General features: G+C 37.5%; 2 protein-coding genes across 2 annotated transcripts in view; one reads left to right on the top strand and one right to left on the bottom strand.

Moving 5' to 3' along the window:
• SLC41A2 (solute carrier family 41 member 2) overlaps window positions 1–12,957 on the top strand; it is a 43,734-nt gene extending 30,777 nt beyond the window's left edge. The window contains exons 9-11 of the mRNA XM_041468668.1: window positions 182–313; window positions 1,207–1,355; window positions 11,245–12,957. Coding sequence (XP_041324602.1) covers window positions 182–313; window positions 1,207–1,355; window positions 11,245–11,430 — 467 coding nt within the window. The 3' untranslated portion in view covers window positions 11,431–12,957. The remainder of the gene's footprint in view (window positions 1–181; window positions 314–1,206; window positions 1,356–11,244) is intronic.
• Window positions 12,958–24,302: 11,345 nt separating this feature from the next.
• The window catches only part of CHST11 (carbohydrate sulfotransferase 11), a 91,179-nt gene continuing 89,543 nt past the window's right edge, over window positions 24,303–25,938 (bottom strand). Inside the window, exon 2 of the mRNA XM_041468667.1 lies at window positions 24,303–25,433. Within this exon, the coding sequence (XP_041324601.1) occupies window positions 24,585–25,433 (849 nt within the window). The 3' untranslated portion in view covers window positions 24,303–24,584. The remainder of the gene's footprint in view (window positions 25,434–25,938) is intronic.

The raw sequence follows: 25,938 nt of genomic DNA, 5'->3' as shown, positions 1-25,938 counted from the left end.
GTTTTAATGATTTGCAGCCTGTCTATAACTAATATACATTCTAAAGATATTTTTCATTTTGGCTTTTGTTTGCAGGGTACTGTGATAAACATAGAGGAGGTTGGTAAATGTGCAAAAATATTGCCTACTAGAGGAAAAAAGATAGTTGAACATTTTTCATTGGTTTCCCTTTGCATTTCAGGTATTGGTGGCAATCTAGTAGCTATTCAAGCTAGCAGAATTTCTACCTACCTCCATTTACATAGCATTCCTGGAGAGCTGCCAGAGGAGGCCAAGGGTTGCTATTACCCATGCAGAACATACTGTGGTACAGGTATGTCTTAGTTAAAAATCCTGTCTCACATCTCTATACCCGTATGCCAGACTGTACCAACCGTCAGAAATGGCAATGAACTGAACTTGCTGTGTGCAATTCAAAGGCTGCTGAGGCTCGGCAGTTTCCTTTGCCTGCAGCTGTTTTTGCCTGTGAGAATCACAAGAAACTCCCTGAGGGGTGGATTAGCAGAGAGGAGCACAGAGAAGGGGTAGCCCTGGAAAGGGCTGGTGAGGCAGAACACCGGGATAACCACTCAGAAAGATTTCAGCCTTCAACTTTCCTTAGCTTTTCTACCTGCTCCCAACCTTTGTCTGCCTTCAGAACTTCAAACCAATTTCCTGTTAGGGCCAAACATTGTATCAGACATAATTACTAAGCTAAATCCTTGCTTTCCATTTCCAGTTTGCCATTTTCTCTCTAGATTATTTCTTCACAGCTTATTCCTCCCCTGTATTTCCCACTTTCCTAATGATGTAGTAACTGTGGTGAAATGTGATATGTCACCACCATGTATTACACTTCCATATTTATTAAATGAATTGAAACAGATGTGAAAGTGGTAAATGTGGGATTACTTTTTAGAAATACAAGGTATTTCTGAGGATGTCTTGAATATGGAGTCCCAAAGATCTTCTTTACTAATAAGACTTTAGGAAGTCCAAAAATGTAGATGGTATTACATGAGCACAGAATGAAGGCAGTTTGCACCCTTTTCAAGAAGGGCTCTGCTTACCTTTTCTGGAAGACAGTGAAATTCCTCAAGGAGTCTTCTAGTGGAAAAAATGGGAGTTTTTATATTGAAATGAATAAAATCTAATATAGGAATTGAAGAGCTTAACCACATTTTTGGATTTTTCCTTTTCTTTTTTTAAATTTTTTTTTAATTGTAGGAGTAAATAACAAATCAGCCCAAGTTCTACTTCTGCTGGTGATTCCTGGACACCTGATTTTCTTGTACACTATCCACTTAATGAAAAGCGGACATACTTCCTTAACCCCCATCTTTGTAGCAGTCTATTTGTTTGCAGCTCTGCTACAGGTAAGAATAAGTACAACTGGCAAGTGCTTGTATAAAATCAAATTCTTGAAGAAAATAATTTTTTTCCTGGTATCTGGTGGTTTAATAGAGGCTTTCAGCACAGCTCTGGAGCAGCTTATTATCTCCACAAATACACAGCTTACACAGGTGTACTGTTGTGAGTGCTTTGCAGAGCACACTTGACTGCGTTATCTCTTTGTCATGCATTTTTCACATGCTTTTGGAACCATTGCATCTAAACCCCCATCATTTTAATCAACTAGAGGGGAAATGGAAAGAAGGGAAGGGAAATGGAAAGAAGGAAAGGTAGCATTTATGAATAATAAGAATCAAGGAAAAACTGAATCGAGGAAAACTGTTGAAGAAATCTCCTAAAGTGGTTCATGTTACTGTTTTAGTTAACATAGTCCAGTAGATGAAAATATTACAGCTTCCTTGGTGTGTTCTTAATATTTATTATTTTAAATTAATATGACAGCAAACACTGGACAAGAAATTGTAATTGCATTAATTGTCAAACTTTGTTGCCTTATTTGGCTGTTTTACCTAATGATCTGTTCATACCCAACAAGGGCAGTTCTTGAAAGATGCCTTTTGAAATAGCAGTGTCTTAAAGTGGAATGATTTCGTTTTGAGAAATAACTAATACAAAATTAAAGATATCATTTTATTATTTTATTTTTTATTATTTTATTATTATATGTTATTATTTTATTAAGGTCACATATAATTTTTAGGTATACCCTGCCTGAATTAACTATAATGTTTCATTACACCTTAAAACCAAAAAGTGACTGTTTGTGTTCCACAGTAGAAGTGTAATTGAAATATCCATAATTTAAATATACATACTGCCTCAAAAAATGTGACCAGTTAAGTTTTAGAATACAAACAACAACATTATCAACAGGTCAATACTTAATAAAATTATAATTTTTAATATTCTGAATTGTCCCCTTTTTTTCACACTGCTATCTCATTAAGGACAGGTTTCAAAAACTGTTGCAATTTTACATGGGAATTTTGCACCTTTCTGGTAGAACATGACTGGTAATGTTTCAACTCTTGCAAGTGAGAGTGTCATACTAAAAAACATACATTAGTTTTCATTTCCCTCTTAGATAATATTCCTAGTTTCCAGCCTTATCACTTGCTTTATAATGTGGTTTCCTGAGGAAATGATGCTATTCCTTTACTCTATCTGTTCTGTCTGGGTTGGGGCAACAGCCCCTGGTAATGGAAGACTGCAGAATGATTTCTGTCAGTATTAGACTTCCAAGATTTCCTGTGGGAATCAACCTGAATTCATAAATCCAGTCCTCCTGCTCACAGACCTGCAATCACAGCATGTTTAGGGACACTTTTTCCTCAGCAGCAAGACTTGAGAAATGCAGAAATTTCAGTTTTTCACCTGAAAACCAAGTTAAGGCATTATGGCAGGACTCTCAAGTGACATGGTAATTTAAACCCAGCAGCATGTATACAGGTGTAAAGTTGCATTTTCATTAATTCAGGATCTGATTGGAGTACTCAGATTTTAGTTATGTATCTCTATTGCAGTGCATCAGGCCACACCTGATTTTCTTGATTTTTCACCAACAAAGCAGACATAGAGCTTTTTTCTTCTTTTTCCCTGCTCCCTTTTATGGATTATTTTTTCCTCTCTATCTTGTGTCTTTAGTCATAAAAGGCATTTAAAGATGTATTTACTTGGAAACTGAGTACCAGTATTGCAAACTATAACTTCTCATGGGTCTTGACGTATTTACAATTTGAAACACCTTGGTTTTAAAGACCTGAAAATATTTAATAGATTCCTTTCCCCATTTGAATTATTCTGGCATTTTTCTAGTAGTGATTATTGTAGTGTTGCATACCTCTAATTGGAGCAGATTTAGTTTTCAGAGAGATGATGCTTGCTTTAATCCTTAAATCTTCAACACATTTTATTTACCTGTCAGTCTGAAGTACTTCCATACTGCAGTTTTGTGCTTTTAAGTTTCTCCTATCCCAAGGAAAGCACTTAAATATTTGTACTCATTCCTCTTCCCTTTTTCAGTGACAATATCTATGCACTTGCAAACAGCAAAAAACAGTTTTCAAGCTGCCATTTTTTTTGGCATAACCTAAGAGCTACTGATCTTATTTTTCCTGAATTATTTTATATTTCTGCCCTCTCAGTGAGACCTTTTCCAGTTCTGCTGTAAAACTGATAAACCTCACAGCTAAGTATAATTATTCCAATTAACAACAAACCAAATGCATTAACAGTATTTTGAGCAGTGAGAGATCTGCATTAAGGGCCTTTTTTATAATATATTGGACTTTGATTTATTTTCACTTTGCATGGAAGATATATGAAAATGGTGTCAAAAATTAAGATCCTGCTTGCAAGCAGGATATTTTGTGTTTGAGGTGGCAGACGATAATTTAGCAGAATACAGTATTGATATCATTGCTTTGCCCTTTGCCATTCCTTACTTGTATTGAGCTGGGGGGCAGAAAGGGCTGTTGAAAATGCTTATGGCAATATACCACCTATGTAGGTTTTTCCTCACTATGTTAAAAAATAATGCTACATTTAAAAAATAACAACAGCAATGAAATTAATTTTCTGTCTTTAAAATTCAAGTGACTATTGTAAGGTGTTAAATTATTTAATGACATATTTCACAGTGGACTGCAATAGATTATTAATTGAGTTTGATTCTGTTCATTATTTCTGACAGTCCAGCTCTGTTTATTTAAAATGGAGAGGAAAGGGTTAGAGAAATGGCAAATGTAGAACTCTAAATGAAATGTTGGAGTAAATGGGAAAAAAATCAAGAAAATGTTAATGCAAAGACATTGATTATTCCTTTTATATTCCTCTCTGTCTCTGTCAGTTTCTGCTATCCCACATTATCTCTACAGTAAAACTGTAACATATATATGAATTCTATTTTACATTTTAACAAGACTTTTTCAAATTGCCTGTAACTACACTATCATCCCAAAGTGATAAACATGGAATTTATTTGCATTGAAAGCTCTATGCAGTATTACTGAAGTTCCAGTCAGAGAGTTAATTTAATTTTCATCCAAATCTGATACTTTCATTGTTTGATTGTTGTTTTTTCACCACCCAGGCCTACCAGCTTCTTTCATCTCTTCTCCCTGCCTGTTCTGAGATATTCTTAGATATTTTCTCCACAGCATTTCATTTAAACAAGCTGTTTATGGGAACTAAATAATTAACATGGCATGATGTATTATCAATAGCATAATTCACTTTTTAATGATTGGAAATATGCAGTGTAATAAAACAAAATGCAGTTTCACTGAATAAGTAGTTTTTTTCTAAAAATCATTACATTAAGATATTTTAAGTAATATGAGTAGCCAGAGCTATGATTTGCATTCTTTTTGATTTTCTGTGAAGGAAACCATTCTGGGTTTCTTGGCTTAAGAAAAACCAGAAAACATTTTATTTAGTTTCATTTTCATTTTCATATCCTTAATAATGCAGCTGTTTCTATTCTTTAAATAAATATATATTCTTGAAATGTTATTCAATTAAATTTATAAATTTATTGTAGTAACATCCAAGGCTGTACTCACTTTATCTTTAGAGGGGCTAGGATTTCACAATTATTTTTCCATAAAGGGGGAAAAACTGCACAATTATTTATATTAATCTGCATTCAGGTAAAACTTCTAGGCTGAAGTTTAAAAGGTTTAGCTCTGTAATGAAGAGACTTTTCTGTGTTTGTGTTTATGAATGGCAGCACCAGAGGAAATTGCAATGAAAAATGCTATGGGGATTGTATACCCTGTAAGTGTGCACTGTACAGTATCAGGGCAAGCCAATGTGCCTAATCAAACCCAGTATAATATTTTAAAGTGCCTTTTGGATTTGGTGAGTGTTTAAGAAGAATACTCTTTCCTTGAAAATCTTACCAGAACAAGCCACAAACATGCACCAGCACATGCATGCAGTTACAATATGGCGTTTGACCGACGAAGGTTCTGTTAACTGGGAAACAGTCCTCCTCTTATTCCTCACAAAGGCACAAGTATTTTTTTTTCTGTATAAGGCTGTGTACCAAGCAGAGTTTAATCCCCTGTCCTGTCAGGCTGCAGCAGGAGGAGAGCAGCACTGGAATTGCCAAGCTGTCAGTCCCAGCACACTGCAGGGGGCGCTCAAAGGCAGCCTCTATTCTGTGTGTTCTCACGGAGCCAGTAAAACGCCCTGAGAGGAATTTTCACACCTACTGACCAAATCTGAACACACAGTTATGTTAAAGTCTCAGGGAATAAACAAACAATAGGAGATTCCCAGAGCTGTTACCAAGCAAATAAGTAATTCCAAAAATCTTCTTGCCCAGTGAAGGTCAGATGTGCACAGCTGTGAAGTCACCTTTGAAGTGCTTCAGGGCTGTTTGGGGCAATAGAAAACCAAGAATTCAGCAGTGCTCATAACAACTTCCTGCTCACATCAAAAATGTCTAGGATTTGTCACCAGTGTGAGGATTCTAATGATGGTATGGGCCTCTTTTATGTGGAAACATAACTCGTGGGATATATTGTACATAACACAGAAAAAAGGAAAGGTTGTGCTTATAGACAAAATATTGATGCATTTTAAATGTTGCTTTTTCTAACAGGAAAGGTTATTTCCAAACGATGAAGCATATAACTGCTAAAGAGACTATATTTCAAGGAAATATGGAAGGCCAAGCCCAGATCTGGACAGTTCTGTATGTTCACTGCTTTCTCCTTGCAGCATGACAAGCAGACTTGCCAGAATCATTGGGGTCTGACCAAAGCTCCTTCCCTTCCAGCCATGTTGCTGTGTAGGGTACAGGGATTTATCATTTTTGCCTCCAGAAGGCTGAGCTCAAAGTGCTTGTGTATGAGCACCAGAGCACTTACTGGTCTGGGTTACACATCCTGGAAGATAACTGAGAAACAGCCTGAAATTAGGACTGTTTTGGTGAAACCAGGGTGTCTGGCAAAGCTTCAAAGAAATCAAGATGACAATCTGAAAAACCTGATTGAAACTGAAATCCAAAAAAAAAAAAAAAATTCCTTCCCACAAAATTACGTCAATATAATGAAATTGACTCAGAAACAACTTCACTTAAAGAGGTGTTCTCGTTTTTACTTCAGAGAGGTCTTAGGCTGGCATCAGTGTCTGCTGTACTTGGATACCTTAGAGGAGCTGATGCCACTTAGCTACAACACAAACCACAGCAGCAAGAAAAAACTTGCTGTTCAGTGGTTTCTTTGCAGCCAGGCATTGAAGGAAATCTCCGCATGTTTGGAGGAAACAGTGACTTGTCCCCTCTGGACATGATACGTGCCAGATATGCTACCAGAGAAAACTGTGCAGAAAAATGTGTTTTGAAAAATGCGTGTAGTTCCTACTCTGAGAGTTCACTGACTACAGATTTCTGGCTGTAGACAATGGAAACTCAGCGAGCTCAGTGTAGATCTACTACAAGCACTTTACAATTACTACTTCATCAAAAGACATTTAAAATTGGAGACATGTAATGCATAATTTGAAAATTAACTTAATGAAGGGTCAAAGCCACTGGAAGACCTGAATCATATTTCTGGCGAGAACAACAGTCAGAACATAGTAGTCTTTAGAGATTCTTAAATGGGATTTTTTAGTCATAATTAAAAACAAAAACAAATAAATAAACTTACCTTTGAATTTCACAGATTTGTAAGAGTTCTTATCCAGTAATTGCAGGATCTTTTCTTAGTGAAGTTATGGGTAAATTTTGAGTCAATATAATTTTGAAAGTAAAGGAGAATTAAAACACATTTGAAAAATATTTTCTCAGTTTATTTACATCTGTGTTTCCTGTCTAAAGTAATAGAATGCAACTATTTTGTAATGCACCTTCAGATGGAAAAAATTTAAGGTGGAATCATCAGTAATAGCAACAGGCAGTTTAACAGTTTAATTTCCCAGGGTGTTACAATTGGTGTTACAATTCACTAATCACAGCAACTAATGTATAAATTAATCTAAAAGTGAGCAATTCTACACTGCTTTACAAATATTATTCATTTGAATATTACCCTTTTATCACTGTGAATTTGACATGCATCCACATGCATCCAATTTGACATGTCCACATGACATATGGACATTCCAGATGAAAGAAACAATAAAAATATTATAGCATGCTGGAACCTATTAATTAGGCTATAGGAAGCCTAGACAGTATTAAGAATGTTTGGAAGGAGTTATGTATTTTTATTTTAAATAATAGAATTTTGGTCTTTTCCCATTTTAGGAATCATAAGAAATTATTTCCATGAGAAAATACAGATATACTACATGCAAAAGATCAAGAATAACTTTTCGTCACCTAACTTTTCCTTGTTATTTGTATCTAAATACCTTCAAAGAATGAAAGTAAATTTCGCACACAATGGCAAAGGGAAAAAAACTTGCTTTGTAATGTGTTATGTTCCAGTTTCTAGTCTTGCAGTCACAAGATTTGAACTTTCAAAGTAGTAAAGCTCACTCATATTTAAGTATTCATGTGCAGTTTCACTTCCAATCTGAAATTCATAATGAGTCAGAAAGTTCAGTATCAAGAATTATTTTCAATTTCCATCCTTTGTTGTACCAAATAATGTGAGTACTTATATTCCGTATTTTTAGGTTCTTCATCATTAGGATTTTTCAAGATTTTCCCCTCCCTCCTACTCTTATTTCTGTATTCTGCTGCTTCTGAGGACTTTTTTTGACAGTGAGACTGAAGGGTGATTTTTAGAAATGCAGTCTAAGTCTGATCATGCCTTTAGTTTAATTTTCCTCTCTCTTGGTTGTGATTTTTTTCCCTGTAATAATGATTATAATATAGCATGATTTTCCTTTTAAACTATTGAAACATCTGGAATTTTGCTAGTATTTTTGCAATCCTGTCTCTCGGGCCTTTTTTTCTTGATCAGTGACTATTGAGTGTCTTTTCTTTTCTTAGCCAGATCTTTTTATATAGATAGATATTTAGTTATTTTTTCCCTTTCTTAAACCCTGCAGTTATTTCATCCTTCAGAATGGAAGAATTCCTAGAGCTTTGTTTCATAATTCTACTACTACTCATCTCCTTTTTTTGCAGAAAACTCTCTATATTAAATAATTTCTATACTAAATAATTTCAGCTCACATCTTGAACAGTGCTGCATGTATTTACCAGCTTTTCCTACTAATTTTCTACAGCATTTCATGCTAAACATCTAATTTTTGTACTGTATTATTAGGCTTTTCTGTGATATTCATCCCTTTATTTTTTCCCTCAAAACCAGCTGGCTTTCCATTGGGAGAAGGAAGGCTTTCTTCTTCATAGCATGAGTGCAGGGCAGAAATGCACAGTGTTGGTGCTGCTGTGCCATCTGCATTAATTTACTGACAGAAGTATCTGTCACTGATAAATAAATAAATCTCACAAAACGTGAAGTGTCATCTTGCACTGTCTCTTTTGCAATTTACTTTTTATCTGTCAGATCTTTGTGAGTCACTTATCACTTTGAATTCAAGAATGTCTTTCAAAAATTCAGCAAACTCATAGTAGGGTGCTTATTTTCTTTTTTTTCTCCTTTTCTTTCTTTTCTTTTTTTTCCCCCTTTTCTTTCTTTTCTTTTTTTTCCCCCCAAAATAATAATTTGATTGATGGCTTTGATTGCTTTCTCTTAACAGATGAGAAGCAAAATCGTCTTTGAAGTCTTAGTCACATCAATTCTGTCTTGCAATAAATACTGCTGCGGGCAAATAAGTAACCATTTCCAAAGACTGAGCCCAATAATTCTTAAGTGTATGTGAGTTTCTATCCATGCAAATGCATGATGGCTGGTAGCATTATTCCTTCACCAAAATAAGTGAAGGCTGGAACTGCAGTCTCATAACTTAATCTGTAAGCACCAAGTCCTGATTGCCATCACATGCTGTTACAAGCACCAGTTAATATAATCTGCTGTAAATTTTTCTTATTACTTAAAAAATGCAGACTTGTTATAATTTGCATTATTTGTTGTGCACCTGTACATTAATACAGCAAAAATAATTATCTGGGAAGGTTCACAAAAGCTTAGTTTCCAAACTGCCCACTTAACACTGTAGTCTAATTTCAGGATGGAAAACATAGCCAACTGAAAGGTTTTCATGTCATGATTTTTGAGAGTCAAAAGTGAATACTGTCATCTAAAATGGAGTGTGTATGTTATGTCTCATTGGTTGTGTTCTAAAAATGCAGTGTATATTTTTCTTGGAATGAAAGCTCCCATCTTCCAATGGAACATGCGTAACCATTGTGGATGTGGGGCGCTGCAGCGTCCTCTGAGCGCATCCTGCAGGAGATGGGAATGTGCAGGATCTTTTATAAACAGGCCTCTTTTTGTCTCTGTAAGAAGAAGGAGCTGACTCAAGGAATCTGATCATCTTCCAAAGAAAACATCTGTTTTAAATATATTTGTTTGGATTCCAGTCAGTGCACCTAGGACTTGCATAATTAGCTTAGACTACAGAGTTCCCTTTTCAAAAGATACATTTATATGAATAAGCCATGCATTTTGCATTAAGCAAATACTCCTGCTTTCTCCCTTTTTTCTTTTTTTTAAATTATAAATTCAGGCTTGTATTTTAACTTACACTTTTGCAAAGCAAGGATTAATCGAGAAACTTTTTCAACACAATTATTTGTATGACATTAATTTTGCTGTACTTATAGTGAAGTGTCTTTCAACCATATGATCCATGTTTCAGTGAATGAGTGTATACATTTATAAGCATACTTTTAAAGCTGATAATAGATTATTTAGTAAATAAAATATTGTTGTACTTTTTACTACTTTTGATACTGCATTATTTAAATACCTACATTGTTTTAAATGTAGATAGTAGAGTTTTGAAAAAATTAATTATGGTAGTACATGTCTTAAGTTTCCCCTCCTTAAAGATCTGATTAACTAAAAATACCTATAATACCTAGAATTTATTTCAACTTAGCAGCTCCTTAGAGGCTACAAGAAGAAATGAAAGACAGTTAGTGGTCCTTTCTCCATTCATCTTGTGCCATTCCACACCACATGATTCCACTGAACCAGAATCCCTTATCATACAGCTGTGCAACATTAAAAGGATTCTTTTCTAAAATTGGGTTAATAATTATGCATACCTTCGGTATGAAGATCAAGCCTCTCAAATGTTCAGACATTCACAGTTGGGAATGAAATCTTTTACTTTGGGATAAATTCAGCCTGGAGTGACAGTTTCATAATATATGTTGCAGGTGTGCCTTATTACAGAAGGGCTGAAGGTGGTATTTCAGCCATAAAAGTAGGTTCTAGGCCATTTTTTGCAATTCACACAACCCAGGTGAAACTGTTATTAATTTGACCTGTTATTCTTTGTATCACATCTGATTTCAGATGAGTGCTAGACCTGTCCAGGAATTATGCCTGGATTGAGTGTATTCATGTGGGGCAACATGATTTGGTTCTGAGTTATCTCAAAGCCCTGCTTATGATCTCTGTACAGAGTGATGTGTTATGTGAGAAGTGCAGTTGCATGTTTGGTGGAACTTTTTTGCTTTTCTTGCCATTTTCAGAAGTCCTTAAGCATAATCTGGGTAAAAAATGCTTTCAGTAATTGAGTATGTTCCTTCCAGCAATGCATGTGATTGAGAGAAATTGTCTCTGTCCTTCTCTCTGGCTGTGCAGAGCTTTATCTGGAATTCATTCATGTTAATTCTTCGTATTTTTCAAAAGCAAAGGTATACAACACTTTGGTCTAGTATGGAGACAATAATGATGGCTGTTGGCTTCCTTTTGATGTAACTTACATGATAATAATACAGATTTTGTTTGTTTGTTTGATGTTGTGTAGGTGTTTACTCTGTTGTGGATTGCTGACTGGATGGTGCACCACTTCTGGAAAAAAGGAAAAGACCCTGACAGTTTTTCTATCCCTTATCTTACTGCACTGGGAGATCTGCTTGGAACTGCCTTACTAGCTATAGGTTTTCATTTTCTGTGGCTCATAGGTGACAGAGATGGTGATGTCGGTGACTAATTATTCCAATGGATGCCATGACTTTTCCTGGAATATTGACAAGACTGCTTACTCCACTTGAGGGTCCTCAAAGTGTTTGTTCCTTTTGGTCTAAGTAAATCCAGCTGACACAGACAGAAAACAGCCTTAATGATTTTAATTTGGTTTGCTTTTAAAAACTTGGATGTAACTACGATACCTGAGAGCTTTATTCTGAAACCAAGGTGGATTGGAGGTAGCTGAAGATATCTGAGTAGACACAATGAAGGGCAGATGAATCTTTTATCAAGTTTTGAATTGCCTAAAGAGTTGATGATATGTTCTTACCTTGCAATTTCAGTGCTGCAGCTCTCTGACCATTGCAGACTTGACACCAATAATGACTGTTATAGTCCACACATTTTGTCACAGGCTTTATTTTCTGTAGAAGAATATGATCATCAGCGTTTATAAAATTAGACACTTGAAAAGTGTCTGCAGGACTCAGCCCATTTTCTTTGTGCTAAAATGAGCAACCTAATTATTTTGCTGTTGGGATTTATTAGAACAAAAATAGAAAAGGCAAATAATAATGACACTGATCTGGTCAATAATAATGGGTGAATTATTAAAACTCCTTGTGTTGAAAAGTGTATGTTCATTTAGCAACTGAGAAGATGTTTAACTAACTGATATTAATGGTGTTGTGGTGGCCAGTATCCTGATTTTAATGAAGTATTTAGAGGTGTTGATTTAATTGTATATACTGATCCCTGCTTAAACTTGCAGTATAAAAGATGAAGTTTCTTTTATAGGCACTTAGGAAGTTACATAAACTTCTCAAATTCCAGACCTATGTCATCAATTTCTAAGCAGAAATCTCTGCTTTCAAGCCATGCAAATAATATGGTCAATAAGGAAATGTATGGCTTCCCAATGATTTCTCTTATTTGTAGACCTGAATATTTCAAATAATACATTGATCATGAGGACTCTGTTTGCCATTTTGGAAAAAAAAGTACTAATTACTCTATTTTAAAATCTACTGGGAGTTCCTCGCAGCATATATTTTAGAAGACTACAGCATACATCCAAAATGCATAACGAAATAAACAAATTGTATTTTAACTGTTGTGATTGAAAGTTTTAAATTTTGAGATTTTAATAAGACAACTGAATCCATAAAGCAGCATATAGTTTAATCCTGTAAACATTAGTCATGTGCTTTTGTATACAAATGCTTTTTAATCTGATGGACCGACTAAGATGAGTCGATTACGTGGATAAGTGCTAATGGGACTTCTATTTGTGTTGGTCACCTTAAACTCTTTGGAAGTTCAAAGTGTTTGCAACCTTGAAAATTAAACCAGCTATTCAGTGCCTACACATGGCTTTAGATGCCTGAACTTTAGCTCCCTCATTTAAACCTTTTTATTTAAGCATTTTCTTACTGTTATTATAATATAGTTGTTTGAATGAATCATATGTATTACGTCTTTTATTATGTGAGAGAAAGATGAAATCTTTCTAACTTCACGTTCTCTGACTTTTTTTAGTTTGTATTAACGTTATTTAAAATCGTTTCTTGTATGTAGCATTGCAGGAAATATTAAATTGTTTAAAATGGATAGAAGTAACTCAATTTTTTCCAATAATGGTTATTTATTTTTGATACAGCTGTAGATGCAAATTTTTTTATTGGAACTGCCATCTGAATCAACTCAACTGACAGTTCATGCACTTATTATAGTTACTGGACTTTAAGGTAATTTTTAAATGAATTGTAGGATTCTTATAAATTGAAATTTCTTGAGATATATGTGATCTGTGCTTATCCAGTGCATGAGGGAATTGTAGTAAGGCCGTATCCTTAGTGATTAGTATCCTAAATATTTCCCTAGAAAATAAACAATTATTGGTACAGTGTGACTGTTTAGATCACCAAAGTGGGGAAGAAATGTTATATGAGTAAAATTAAGTAAAATTAGAAAAAGGGAAATATATTGCCAGACTGAAATTATCTGGGCTTGGAAACAATAAGTGATAGGAAAGTGGAAAGGGAAAATTTGGTAGTTCAAAAAGGGGACAGTCCATTGCATGGTTGAGAGAGCAAACCCCATATTGTGGGAAAGAAAAAGGTGCAAACTTTCACACAGCTTTCATTATGAGAGGCAAGAGCAAACAGAAGGAAGTTATTTGGAGAAAATAATCAAAAGACACAGCCAAACTTGTTTCTCAGGAAGGGAAGAAAAATATAATTTGTGTTGAAAGGATTTGGGTTAGAGGTGTAAAAAGAGATACTTTAGGGAGGGGTGGAAGTGAGGGAGAAAAAAAAGAATGCTCTTAGATATGATTAAAAAGGAACTTAGGTGAGAAGTGTGACACTGATAAAGCAGGGAAAACCTTGACATCTGGAAAATCAAGGAATAAATCATCTATGATGTCGAAGGGGTTTGATTCCTATATGAAAGGAGCATTTTAGGAACTTACAGGCTTTGCAAACTCTGCTACCCCGTGTTAAGAAGGCAAAACGCTCTTACCACATTTCAGGCATTCCAGCTGTGAGGATAATAAGGGAGGTGGCACAAAAGAGTGCTTGGATACCAGAGAATTTTTTCAAGTAGTCAAAAGCTGGACTCCCTAAACCAATTTTAATTTAAGTCAAGCTCTTCCCAGTGTTCCACTTGATTTTTGATTTTTTAAACACAGCCCAGTAATAGTGAATTACTTCACTGCATGTGTGGGTAAGAAATGTTAGCAGAAATTTTCAGAGACAAACTGTGTGCTTTTTGTACTGCTAAAAACTTAGAATCGAAGGGGACATCCTGAGATGTTACTGTCTCTTGTTATCAAGGCAGCCATATTTTATAATCTTGCAGATAAAATGATGACTCTTGGTATTAAAATTCTTTATTAAAAGTCCTTTCCTTCTGTCAGGCTGACAGAAGATTCTTTCAAACCTTCTTTTATAATCTGCCTAATCAGGGCTATTGCTGGTTCACATCTCTTTGCGTTTGAGTCGGCATGGAGCACTTCCTTTGATTCTTGTTTCCTTCAGCTCATTCACCTCTTTTAAGTTGTGGGTCATCCTAAAGCTCCTCCTGGAACTTCTTGTTCCATTTTCATTCTGCTGTGAGCTAGACCAGCCAGAAGCTGCGGGTGGTTTGCCTTACAAGTTGCTGTCAGTAACCTGGTGGTGGGCAGCTCTTGGAGTGCTCTTGTTTGGCCTTTCTTATTGTCTGCTCTTTTTTCCCCTCTACTTCAGAAATATCTCTAAAGTGAGTAGAAGTACAGGCAGGTTATTTGAAATGTGTGTCATTTTCCATTCTGAAGGACTCTGTGACCATCTCAATGGCTCTGTGAGTGTGCATGAAAAGGGATAATCTTATTTGTAAAGTAGAGCCAGGTGCAGCTTTAAAATGTGGAGTCGGTTGTGTTTCATACCATAGGTGTTTTCTTTTCCTGTGTAATGCTTTGAAAATGATCATTCTAGTGTGTTACTGAATGACTCCAGCTCCTTTTTAGAGTAATTATATAGCCAGGATTGTTCCTCTGCTTTATTATGCTGTTTGACATAGGGGAAGATTCTTCTGTTAACATATGTAGATCAATATTTTGATTTTTATAGCTTTACCGTACACCTTGTCTTAATCTGGAATGTTTAAATTGGCAAAATTATCTCCCACTCCCATGTTTAATATATTAATTTCACTGGGATTTTTAGAATGTTGATGAGAAACTGGTGAGCAGCAAATTAATTTCACTCATTTTTACAATTTGCAAACAAAATTAGACTTTTCTCATACAAAGATTAGAACAGCATGAGGATTAAGTCTTTACAAATGCAGTACAATTTGCCAAATCAGGATTCAAAATGAGACCTATCATCTTTTAAATGTATTTGCTATTTCACTTCAGTTGTGAGTATCACAAAAAGCTCTCTTAAGTGCAAGAATAGCTTGGAATACACGTCAGGAAACAGTGGTATAAGTGCTCTGTGAAATGAAGCATTTGAAATTCCTTATTATTATTGTAATGGTAAAATTGCTATTGAAAATGAGATAGTCTCTTTAGAGGTGCAGAAAATGGCAACAGAATGTGATAATTGAATTATAATCTTCTTTGGAAAAAGTAAGGTAATGTTCAGAAACAGTACCAAAAGGAGTGGAAGTGCTGTGAAGTCTCTTCATAGGATTTTTCTTTTCTTTCTGGCTAGATTTTTGTGATGCCATACACTGTTTTAATTGTGTTCTCTAATCCATGCCTAATCACTTCAGTCTGTTGTTTAGTAATCTTTTGGATTATCATTTTCCCATACGTAATTGAAGTTAAAAAAACAGTGTTTTTATATATAGGTAGGTAAAGAACTAGGAAAAATGTGTGTTTTGTCATTAAAGCCTCATTCTGATAGTCCTAAAGGAAAGTCTTTCTGTTGAATTTAATGAAAATTTGATCATCCTGCATGTTGTGCATGAATACTCTGGGGAATCCAATATTATCAAGACATGAATAATTCACAATTAAAGCTAAGAACCAGTATGTTTACTAAATATACAAGATTGCCATATTCTGGGTGGGTACCCAAGAGCAGGAGTCATTCAGCATTGGCTGGGCTGGATGAGCTTTACCTTCTCTGCAGCTAAAAAAGTGTTTTGGTTTCAAGTCCTGCTAGTTTATTTAATAAGCAGGCTAGTTCACCATATCCTCTGTTTATGTGTTTATTTCTCAGTCCAAGCTATACTTGAAACATGCTTCTTCCTTACTCAGCATTCTTCACCTTGCTCTTTGGGAGATTGTTTCCTCCTCAAGAGTTGCTTAAAGTCTTAAAAGGTAGAGGAAGTGTTTTCCTTGAATAATTTTAAATCTGCTTTTTGCAAGTGAAATGGGGTGCAAGTGAAATCCTGAATGATATGGTAGACCCCTACTTACTTCTGAACAGTTCCTCAGGATTTAATAATGCTAAGTTCTCAGATTTACATTATAAGCTTTACTATTAATAGGGTCTTCTAAAAAGATTTTGTCTGTTTAATTTTTCTGTCACCTCTTGGTTCAGATTAATGAAACTGTTGCCCTGTCCCACGTACAGTACAATAGTATTTTAATAAATCTGACATTCTAAATGGTATTTCAAAAGTTATGAACAACAATATTTGTTTTAAACTTGAGAAGCAATCATCCGCTACTTTAATCTGAATCCTCATACTATGGTTAACTTTAGATCATCCAAAGCCCTTTTTCCCCCCTTTTTGCTTCTGTTCTCTCGGTGCTGACACAACTAATTATTTTATTACCTTATAGCATCCAGAGTTCTGGAGTAATATCAGAACATACTTCATGTCAGTTGTTTTGAAAACTGAACGAGTTTTTACTTGCTGCAAAGGAAAACAGACATGTCTGATTAATTCTGGTTCTAGGGAGATGAAGGGTAGCTTTCACTTAAAAGAGATGAGTACTTCTGGAGTTTGGAGGATTTCCAGAATCCAAGTGAGCTTGCTAAGCTTGACCACATTTAGGTAACTGTGATCAGCTCAGGTACCAATTTGTGGACAAAAGTTTGGATGATTTGGAGACAAAAGCAAGCTCTGTAGATGTCTGATAGGAGAAGATTGGCTGATCAGCTCTCTCTTTTCCATTCATTTCATCTTCAGGCTTTGCTATTGTGGCTTTAGTCCCAACCCAGTAAGGCCACGAAGTGCGACGGTAGTGTGTATGGAGACTGTGGTCCCCCTGTAAGGGCAGAGAGCGAGGCCTTTGAAAAAAAGAAGCCTTTAAAAAACCTGCATGTCGTTTGTCCAAAATGAATGATCTAAGGTCTTTGTGAATTCAGATCCAAAAAGACATACTTATTCCCTGGTTTCACTTCTAGCTGGCCTTTGCTCTATTCCCACATTAGAAAGCTGCTTCATTTTTTAAAAAAAACCCCACTTTTTGGAAGCACTGTAAAGTTACTGAGCCAAGGTGCAGGAAATGCATCTCTGTTAGACCCCGTGCTGGTTCCGTGCCCTGTACATGAGACTGACATGAGCAACAGTGTTCACCCCTCAGGGAGAAATAAACGCCCTGCTTGAGCCTGACTGTAGAGCCTTGGCATTAAAGCACTGGTGAATGCACACATACCTCTGGAATTTATATAGTTTTTAGACTGGCACTAAGAGAAAGAAACATTTTTAGCACTTGTTACAAGAAGGAGAAAGATGTCCTATTACCATAGGAACTCTCTCACAATGACATGAGACAAAACTAATGAATGTTCACCTTTCTGGTTGTTGATTCTCGTTCAGCTCTAACTACATTGCATACAGTTTTCTGGCATATTATGGAATTGAAGTGTTGTTCAGCAAAAGCTCATTTTTAGTTGTCTTGTCTTTTTCAAGTCATGGTCAAGCCTCCTGCTAGATAAGGATATCTATTTGAAATCCATTTTCTCCTGTCCATACCTATAAAGAAAGCTCCTGCCCCACATAAAAGGAGATTTTTTTTCCCCCCTATTCTGCTTTGAGGAAGGTATGGCTTACAGCTCTGTGGGCTAGGCAAGACCCATGCACCATTCTGTACGCTCTGAGGGCAGCTGTCTCCTGTTTGCAGGAAGCCTCCAAAAGCCACAGAATAATCTGGAATCGCTTTTCCAACACAGGATCAGGAACAGGAGGGCTATTTCTGCTTTTCCACAGCAATGCAGACTTAATTTCTCATCTGAATGGCACTCACCTGTGCCTCCTTCTAATCTTTGCACCATTGAATTCAAGAGCTTTTTTCATTAAAAAATTGTGTAATTAGTTTTTGAAATTTTTCTAAGGGAAAAAGGGAGGCTTTGAAAGCATCTGCTTTGGGAATTTTACATCTAGCATGTAAAATCATATTGCGCACAGAGCAGGAACATTCCTATGATAAACTAGAAAAGCACATTGTAAAATTAATTCAAGCTAGTGAAGTTGTTATGTCCTTCCATGTAACTGAAGGCAAATTTCTTAATAAATCATGAATAGCTGTAATTCCTGAAAGGAATATATTTTATTTTTCTTGAATGGAGGTCTCAGTATGTACCTGGACACAGTGGTTGTCTCTCCACAGCATGGCTGCTTGCCCTGATTTGACCTTTCTTTCTAAATTAATTTCCTTGAAGTTTAAAAAATAGTAAAAAATGCAGTGACTGATTTCACTCATAGAGCAATCACTTAAAAAAAACCCCTCTACTTCAGACATAAAATGAAATCAGTTTTAGCTAGAATAGTTATCTGCTAAAGGAAGTCTGAATAAATTGAGCCTAAGAAAGGCTTAGATAAAGGTTAAACCCTGACTTTGCACAAGCTTTTATGGGAAATTGGGGCTGCTTTGGGTTGCAGATTTTGACTTGATGTAGGGCTGCAAATACCTGCTGACAGCACAGAGACCTCTTTCTGCTAAAAAGTCATGAATTGTCATAGTAAAATTCTAGTTTTTAGAATAAGCCAAAGCCTAATGGGTAAACTGTTATAATTCAGCTGTATGTTACCCTGACAGCTTTACGTATTAGTGAAAAAAAAGAAACAAGGCATAAACTTTGGATTGATTTTTTCTCTGACTGAGGAAAACAGCTTTGCTGGTTTTTTTAATTAAAAACTCTGATTGAATTGAGATTTTCAAACCCACATAACTTTACTGCAAGTGCTATGTCTGATTTTCCAAAATGATCTGTCCATTTGTTGCATAGTACTGGATGTGTGCTCCTAAAGGAATGTTAGGTCAGGTTGCTTTTACTCAAAAAATAGGGACAGTCAATGTCAGTCAGTAATGGTACTAAAATACTGGCAAAATATATTTTAAATAATGTATAAAGGAATAACAATATTTTCTATATTTTTTCCTCCATGAATAAGTAACTACTCTAGGTCCTTAATGCCTGACTTAGCCAGCAGAAGGTTTTTTTTGACAGCGAGTTGAATCTCAGAGTCCAGAGGACATCAGTAGAGTGACATTTCAAGTAATAGGGGAAACAGTTGTCTTCTTGTCATGCCAATAGAGAAGATGAAGTTGATTTTACTCTTTTAACATAGATTTCGTTATAAAACTGATTAGCATGCAATCTGGGGAGGTGGCATTTGGATACGTCTTTCAGTGCACTGAGGAATAAAACCAGACTCTAATATTCCAAAAATTTCAATCTTTGGCAAAGTTGCAAGTGCGACTGGAAAAGCAAGATATTTTTGTGTGGCATCAGGAGTCTGGTAGGTGATGATGTGTAACACAACTAGTGAGAAAGGCATGGTGCTCCTGGTTGGCAAGAATATCCCCTGATTGCTGCTCTGCTGCTGGCTGCACTTGCTTGATTTTTTTTCTCTTTTCCTTCCCATTCTCCATATTTTAAATTCTTTTGTAATTATGGTGGAATTGAATGAAATGTGTTTTCATCCAAACAAAGGTTTGGAAGTGTTGGAGGTCATGCCTGCACAGGGAGCAGGTTCTGAACAATCTTTCTTCAAACTTTGCATCATCTCTACTGGACTTAATCTCTTATTTGGGCTGGAGGACACTCCAGTTGTGCAGGATCCTGTCACTTTGTCACGCCCTGCAGCGCTCCACATCCATCTCCCAGTGCTGGTGCTGCCCACAGCCCTGCTGCTGCCAGCTCTCCTGTCCTACAGCAGCTGCCTGAGGCCAGTACCACGGGGCAGCTGCTGGGTATAAATAGGAAGGGATCTTGTACATTTGCAGTTATTTAATGGAAAAAATGAGGTTTGCCAAAAGGACAAATCCTCAAGTTTCCTTCCACTGGTGCAAATCCATTTTTTTCAGTATCTGTGGCAGTATCAGAGACTGTTTTTTTCTTTCCACTATCTTACAAGCAATGAGGAAAATCACCCAAAAGCTGTGTAACCAAGGGCTGTGCAGAGAGGCCATTTCTTACTCCATTACCCCAAAAATGGAAGTTTCTGGGTTTGTGTGCAAGTGATTTCAATTTTGTAAAGTCCCCAGCTCCCTCCCTCTGTGGTTGAGTTCTGCAGCTGTTGGTTCCCCCTTGCCTGGGCTCAGTTCCCTGGCTGCTCTGCCCACTGAACCCCACACCAAGGGATTTCTCCTGCTCCACAGGAGTAGATAATTTTGAGTTTTCAGTGTGTCCTGCCTGTAATGTACAATAAGAAAAAAAGAGAAAGCAAAGCTGTGCAGACAAAAATCCCACCCTGAAAAATCTGCCCTGAAAGCATGAGCCATAAATAAAGCACACAGAGAGGAATTTTCTTTCTTCAATTTAATTGAAGTTACTTAGAAAAATAATCAGGCTTGAATGGCTTTTTTTAAGGAAAGATTCATGAGCAGTTCACACTTGTGTTGGCAATGTATAATTTATCTTTTTTGCTTTATTAACAGTATATTTAAGTATGAGGAGATACTTTTCTACAACAAGCCTTCTACTGCATACAAATAGGTTAAAAAAAATCCAACCCCACATTGATGTTAAATTATTCGTACACATTGTATTGTGCATGCATGTAAGAAAATAACACTCTCTGTAACAAGAGTAATAGTAAGGACAGTCCCTTTTTGTACCTGAAAAGTGCAGCAGACTACAGTGAAACCCTAAAACTTCTGGGGTCAACTTACTTGTAAAAGCACTTCTGCTTGTGGATTATTTATTTCACTTGTCTTAGCGCATGGTTCAGGCAGTTTGCACATTTCTGTCATCATGGACATGGTTTATGAAGAGGCTGAAGCATGGAGTGAGCCAGGTTTGGGGGAACATCCCACCACCCCACCCAGAATTCTCCACCATGTTCACATGGGCCAAATTCAGCCTGCACTCCAGGTTAAGGTGCTTGATGCCATTTGGCGGGGGGGAGCATGACCCCTCAGCTGTGGGTATCGTGCCAAGTACAGAGCCACCAGCACTGCTGGGCTCAGCGCTGGCCCTGCCAAATGACAGGGAGGCAACAGCTGCTCAGAGATGAGGATCACTGCTCCAGCAGTTTTGAGGGGGCTGGGGACAGAGGTGGGGAGCAGGAATTCCCCCACTGTGTCCTCTCTGTGCTCATCACTACTCAACATAATTGATGCACACCCTTGTACAACAGCAGCTTCCTGGGTGGCCCTTGCAGCCCCACAGGCACATCTGTATTTTACATTTTGCTGTGGCTCCATGCTGCCTGTTTGTCTCCCAGGATCTGCTGTGGCCACAGCAGAAATGGAGCTGGGAGAGCGGCAGAACTCAGCAGCAGACCAGCCCCTCGCCTCCTCCAGCTGGGAGACCCAGGGAAGAGTTGGAGGGTAAAACCAACCCGGTTCCCAGTGCAGGTGGTGGCTGCCAGCTCACTGACATGAGCATGAACAACCCTGAATGTCCTCCTGTGTGGCTGCAGCGGAAAGACAGATTTTTTGGCTCAGTCAAAACAGCATGCCCAATAGGCCAAAAGAAATGGGTATTCCTTAACATTTGTCATCCTGCTCTGAGCTGGTGAGGGCTTGCTGGTCACTGCACAGGACCATATCCAACATGCCAGTTGTTAATTTTAAACACAGATCTACAGCCCATTCACAGCACCTCAAAACAGATACAACACACTAAATAGCCAGTAGTAGTAGTTTGGGATCAAGGTTTTTCAAAAGCAAGTGACTTCAAGCACCCACTGAAGTCCACATAAAAGCTTTCTCAGTGCTGAGCATCCACCCATAGAGCTACCCTCTGTGGGGAGCCAGAATTTAGGTAATCCAACCCAAAGCTGTTGCTAAAAATCCTGGCTGGAGCAATGGTCATCAGATCTCCTGAACACATTTTTCACCTAAAGCTTTTCTATCACAGCTACCATATAGAGGTTTGGTGTCTCCAAAGCTGTGAAACTACACAGACTATTTCAGAACGCATAAAAATGTGGTGATGGTGCCAGAGAAAAGTACAAAAAGAAAGGGGGAAGAATACCCCGTTCTTTAAATGTTTACTTTCCATAGCAACTTTTGTCTTAAATTAAAAAAATCACATCACATTCTGCTGAATGGATTAAGAGCTGACAGAGAAGAAAACTGGACCAAAATATGAGCACTGTGGGATGCAAGACCAAACTAGCACAGAAATAGCTTGTAGGAAGTATTGAGGGGGGGGCAAGGAGCACCTGCCTCAGACAATTTTTTTTTAACAAACATACAACCATTGAACTAGGAACATAAAAGAGCCAGGGCACTGTGAGAGGTACAGCTCCACACACTCTAAATGAGACTAAACTGCTTTAAAGTAAAACACCAACCAGTAATCAGCAATGGATCAGGAATTCAGAGGGGTCAGCCAGCCAGCAGCCCCTTGTCAGCCACTGGCCCTGTGCTCCAGGTTATAAACAGGGGCTGGGTTATGAAAAGTGTGGCTGTTCCAGAATGAATAAGAGATTTAATTGTATTGTACGGTAGAAAAAATAATGACCTAAATCCTGCCTAGGACCAAATCCAATTGTGAAAGGACTTCAGTTGTTGTTTGTTATGTTAATTTGTTTTTCAATGAGATTTATTCAGCAACTTATTTTTATCAAATAAAATGCAAACTATTTTTCTTCTTTAATCACATCTGTGTCCTGGAAACTAATACAATTCAGTGGATATTACTGGCTACTCTACAATGTGACATTTTTCAGGATCTGGCTCTGATACTGTTGAAACAGCTCTGCCTTCAGCTGAGTTTATTTAAACCATCAGTCATTTTTGAAAGGGTTTGTTTTGATCAAAAGATTGACATGTAGGCAAGTTAAACCCCCCATTTTTAACCATCTATCAACTTTAAAACAGATTTTATATTTTCACAAGTGCCTCAATTTAGCCTCTGCCTCCTTTCGCCCATCAGCTGCCTGTGGATGCTGAGGTGGCTACAGAGCCTTCCCTCACCTGCATCCAACTGAAGCAAACATCTGGAGAAGCCTGAACTTCTGGTCCTACTAGCTGGCTAACAGATCCACACTGAAATCCCATTTCTCATTGTTTATCTGCTGTGTATAGATTAGTATTTGCTTACCCAAAACAATCTGCCATCCCAAAAAGCTGTTAAACACAAAACAACTGCTACTGAGACATTCCCCTTAAGAAAAAAGGTCATGGTCTTACACTAGAGATGACTTAGATGAATTTCTAATACATTGGAACTTAGAAAAATTCCTGTCAATGGCATTTAGGCATCAGCTAAAAAAGAAGGCTTCTCCTCCCTAGGAAAAAGCCATGAAACCAGCATGTAGGAAGATGAGACCTCTTTTATTGCCTTGCATGCTGAGAAAATCAACATGAAGATGACTTTTTGAATTTTCAAAAGACGTGCGCAGATTGTTTACAGCAATAAACATTGCCCATCTTAGGATCAATTAGGGAAGCACGACTTGAAGAGGATGGATGTCCCCACAGCTCCGTCCTGGATATGAATTAAGTCAATGCCAATTGCTTTGGGCATTCAAAAAATCTCTTACAGTCACTTTCCAATGCTGATTCTTTTCTGATGGATCATCCCCAATTCATCTGGGCTGGGACGCTTCAAATTAAGAGCCAGTGGGAGTGGCCATATTCTTAAAAACTCATTAAGACTTATAAAAGGAATCTTCCTAAGGTAACTTCCTAAGGAATACATTCACATTTCCTTCAGTCATGGGTCTTAGATACTCACAAATCTACCCAAATCTGGGCTACTTTTCAGGCCTAGAAAGACAGATTTTGTACTAGTATGGAGCACAACATCACTTTCTAAAGAACTTATTTTCACCGATCTTCTCAAAGCTTGTGGTTCCAGAACCATTCCCATATTTACCTGCATCAATGCCTAATGGAAGAATATTATTACCCAGAGCAAGCTGGAAATTGAGGAAAGCTAAAAACCAGACTCCTTTTGTCCACATGTTAGCCTATCTCTGCTGCTGAAGTGAAACCTACCAAGAGACAATGTTTTAAATAAGTATAAATAACATTAATTAGAACTGGAGGAATGCAAGATCAATGAAATTCACCAGAACACAATTAACATTTGTTTAAACAGTGTAGCAGTATTATTAATTTCTACAACTAGATCATCACAATCCCGTTACCCTGCAAAGAGAGCTGTCCCTTCTTACAGTTGATTTAAATAATTTTGACTGTGCTGCTCGCAGCATCATTCAAAAAAAGAAAATATTAATTTACAAAATAACCCATTCTCCATATTTATTATGACAAATAAAAATCTTAAATAAAACAGGCCTTCTCTCCCCTCTTTCCCCTCAACCCATCCCTCATTCCAATTTCAGGTAGCTTGGCACTGAGTAATTAAACATTAAAAAATCAAGTTTGTAGACTTCATACAGCTGCGTTTGGTGCAAGGAGCTGATATTCTGGAAGAACTCTGTGGTCATTTCATCAGTAGTTCTCGTAGACTTTGCATAGGTGGGAAATTTCAGGTAGTTGCCTACTCCTGCCAGCTGGAGAACGTAATTCGAATCGTCTTCGAGCGTTTCGTACTTTCCTATGAGGTCATAGTGGATGTGGCAAGGGTGGCAGAGGGAGTACACAGTCTGCCAGTGCTCGTTGAAGGGCTCTTCTCTTTGGGTGTGTGGGTCGATGAGATATGCCACAAACTCTTCAAATTTCACGTCATCACCTTTCCGCAGAGCCTCCTGGGTTGCGTTTTTCCTCTGGCGCCTCACGATTTTGGTGCCGTATCGTTTGTGGAAGGAAGTGTTGTACTTCTGGGTGAACTTGTTCCTGTAGGCTGACACCAGTCTTTCAAAAGGCTCGCGAACAAAGAGGAACTTCATGTAGTTTTTCAAGCGGTGGTTGATCTCTGGGATGCTGTACTGGTTGAGGGTCTTCAGGTTTGAAGACACATGGGCTTCGTTGGCCGGGATTTCCATCGGATCGCTGTACTTCCCTCTTCCCGTCAGAACCATCATGACTCTCTTCCAGTTTGTGCAGGCCACTTTGGGAACATAGCAATAGATCATTTCATGATCCTCATCCACGACCAGGTGCTTGAGATCATTGGGTGTCAGCACACGGCGCTTCCTGCTGGACACGCTGTTTGCTCGGCACGTGTCTGTCACTTGGTCTCGTCTGATTTGATGAAGAATTGCTGTGTTGGACAACTGCAAAGGAAGCACAGGGACCAGCAGGTCAAGGGCTGGGAAACTCTCAATGCCTTTTTTGCTTATTATACAAATTCATAGAAAAGCAGATCTTTCCCTGAATAGAATAATTCATTATGTGGCTGACTACAACTGACACTACTCTAGAAGATGAACTGTTTCTGTCTCAAAACTTCTTGATACACACTGATTAAATGCTGTTCACAGAGCATCCAGTGCTTTGCTTTGAAGACAATATTAAGGAGCACAAGTGCTCACACAACATGGTGGCAAATGTATTTACAGAACCCTCATCCCGAGATGTGGTCACTGCTTCTCTTAGGCCTGGAAAAAAAAATTTGCCTCCACTCTGCAGTTAAACCCACAGCTACAGCAGTGCTGGATCTTTTGCTGCTGAGATGGGGTAGGAAGATACTGGAAAATTTGACAAAATGAAAATACTGTGTGTTCTTGTTACTGGTGTCTTTTTGGTTAGAAAATTTAATAGTCATGGCTTGTTTCTTGG

Source organism: Pyrgilauda ruficollis, unplaced genomic scaffold, assembly GCF_017590135.1.
Source record: "Pyrgilauda ruficollis isolate IOZ18807 unplaced genomic scaffold, ASM1759013v1 scaffold224, whole genome shotgun sequence".
NCBI lineage: Eukaryota > Metazoa > Chordata > Aves > Passeriformes > Passeridae > Pyrgilauda > Pyrgilauda ruficollis.
Note: the sequence above shows the minus strand (reverse complement) of the source record. Positions and strands in the feature narration are given on the sequence as shown.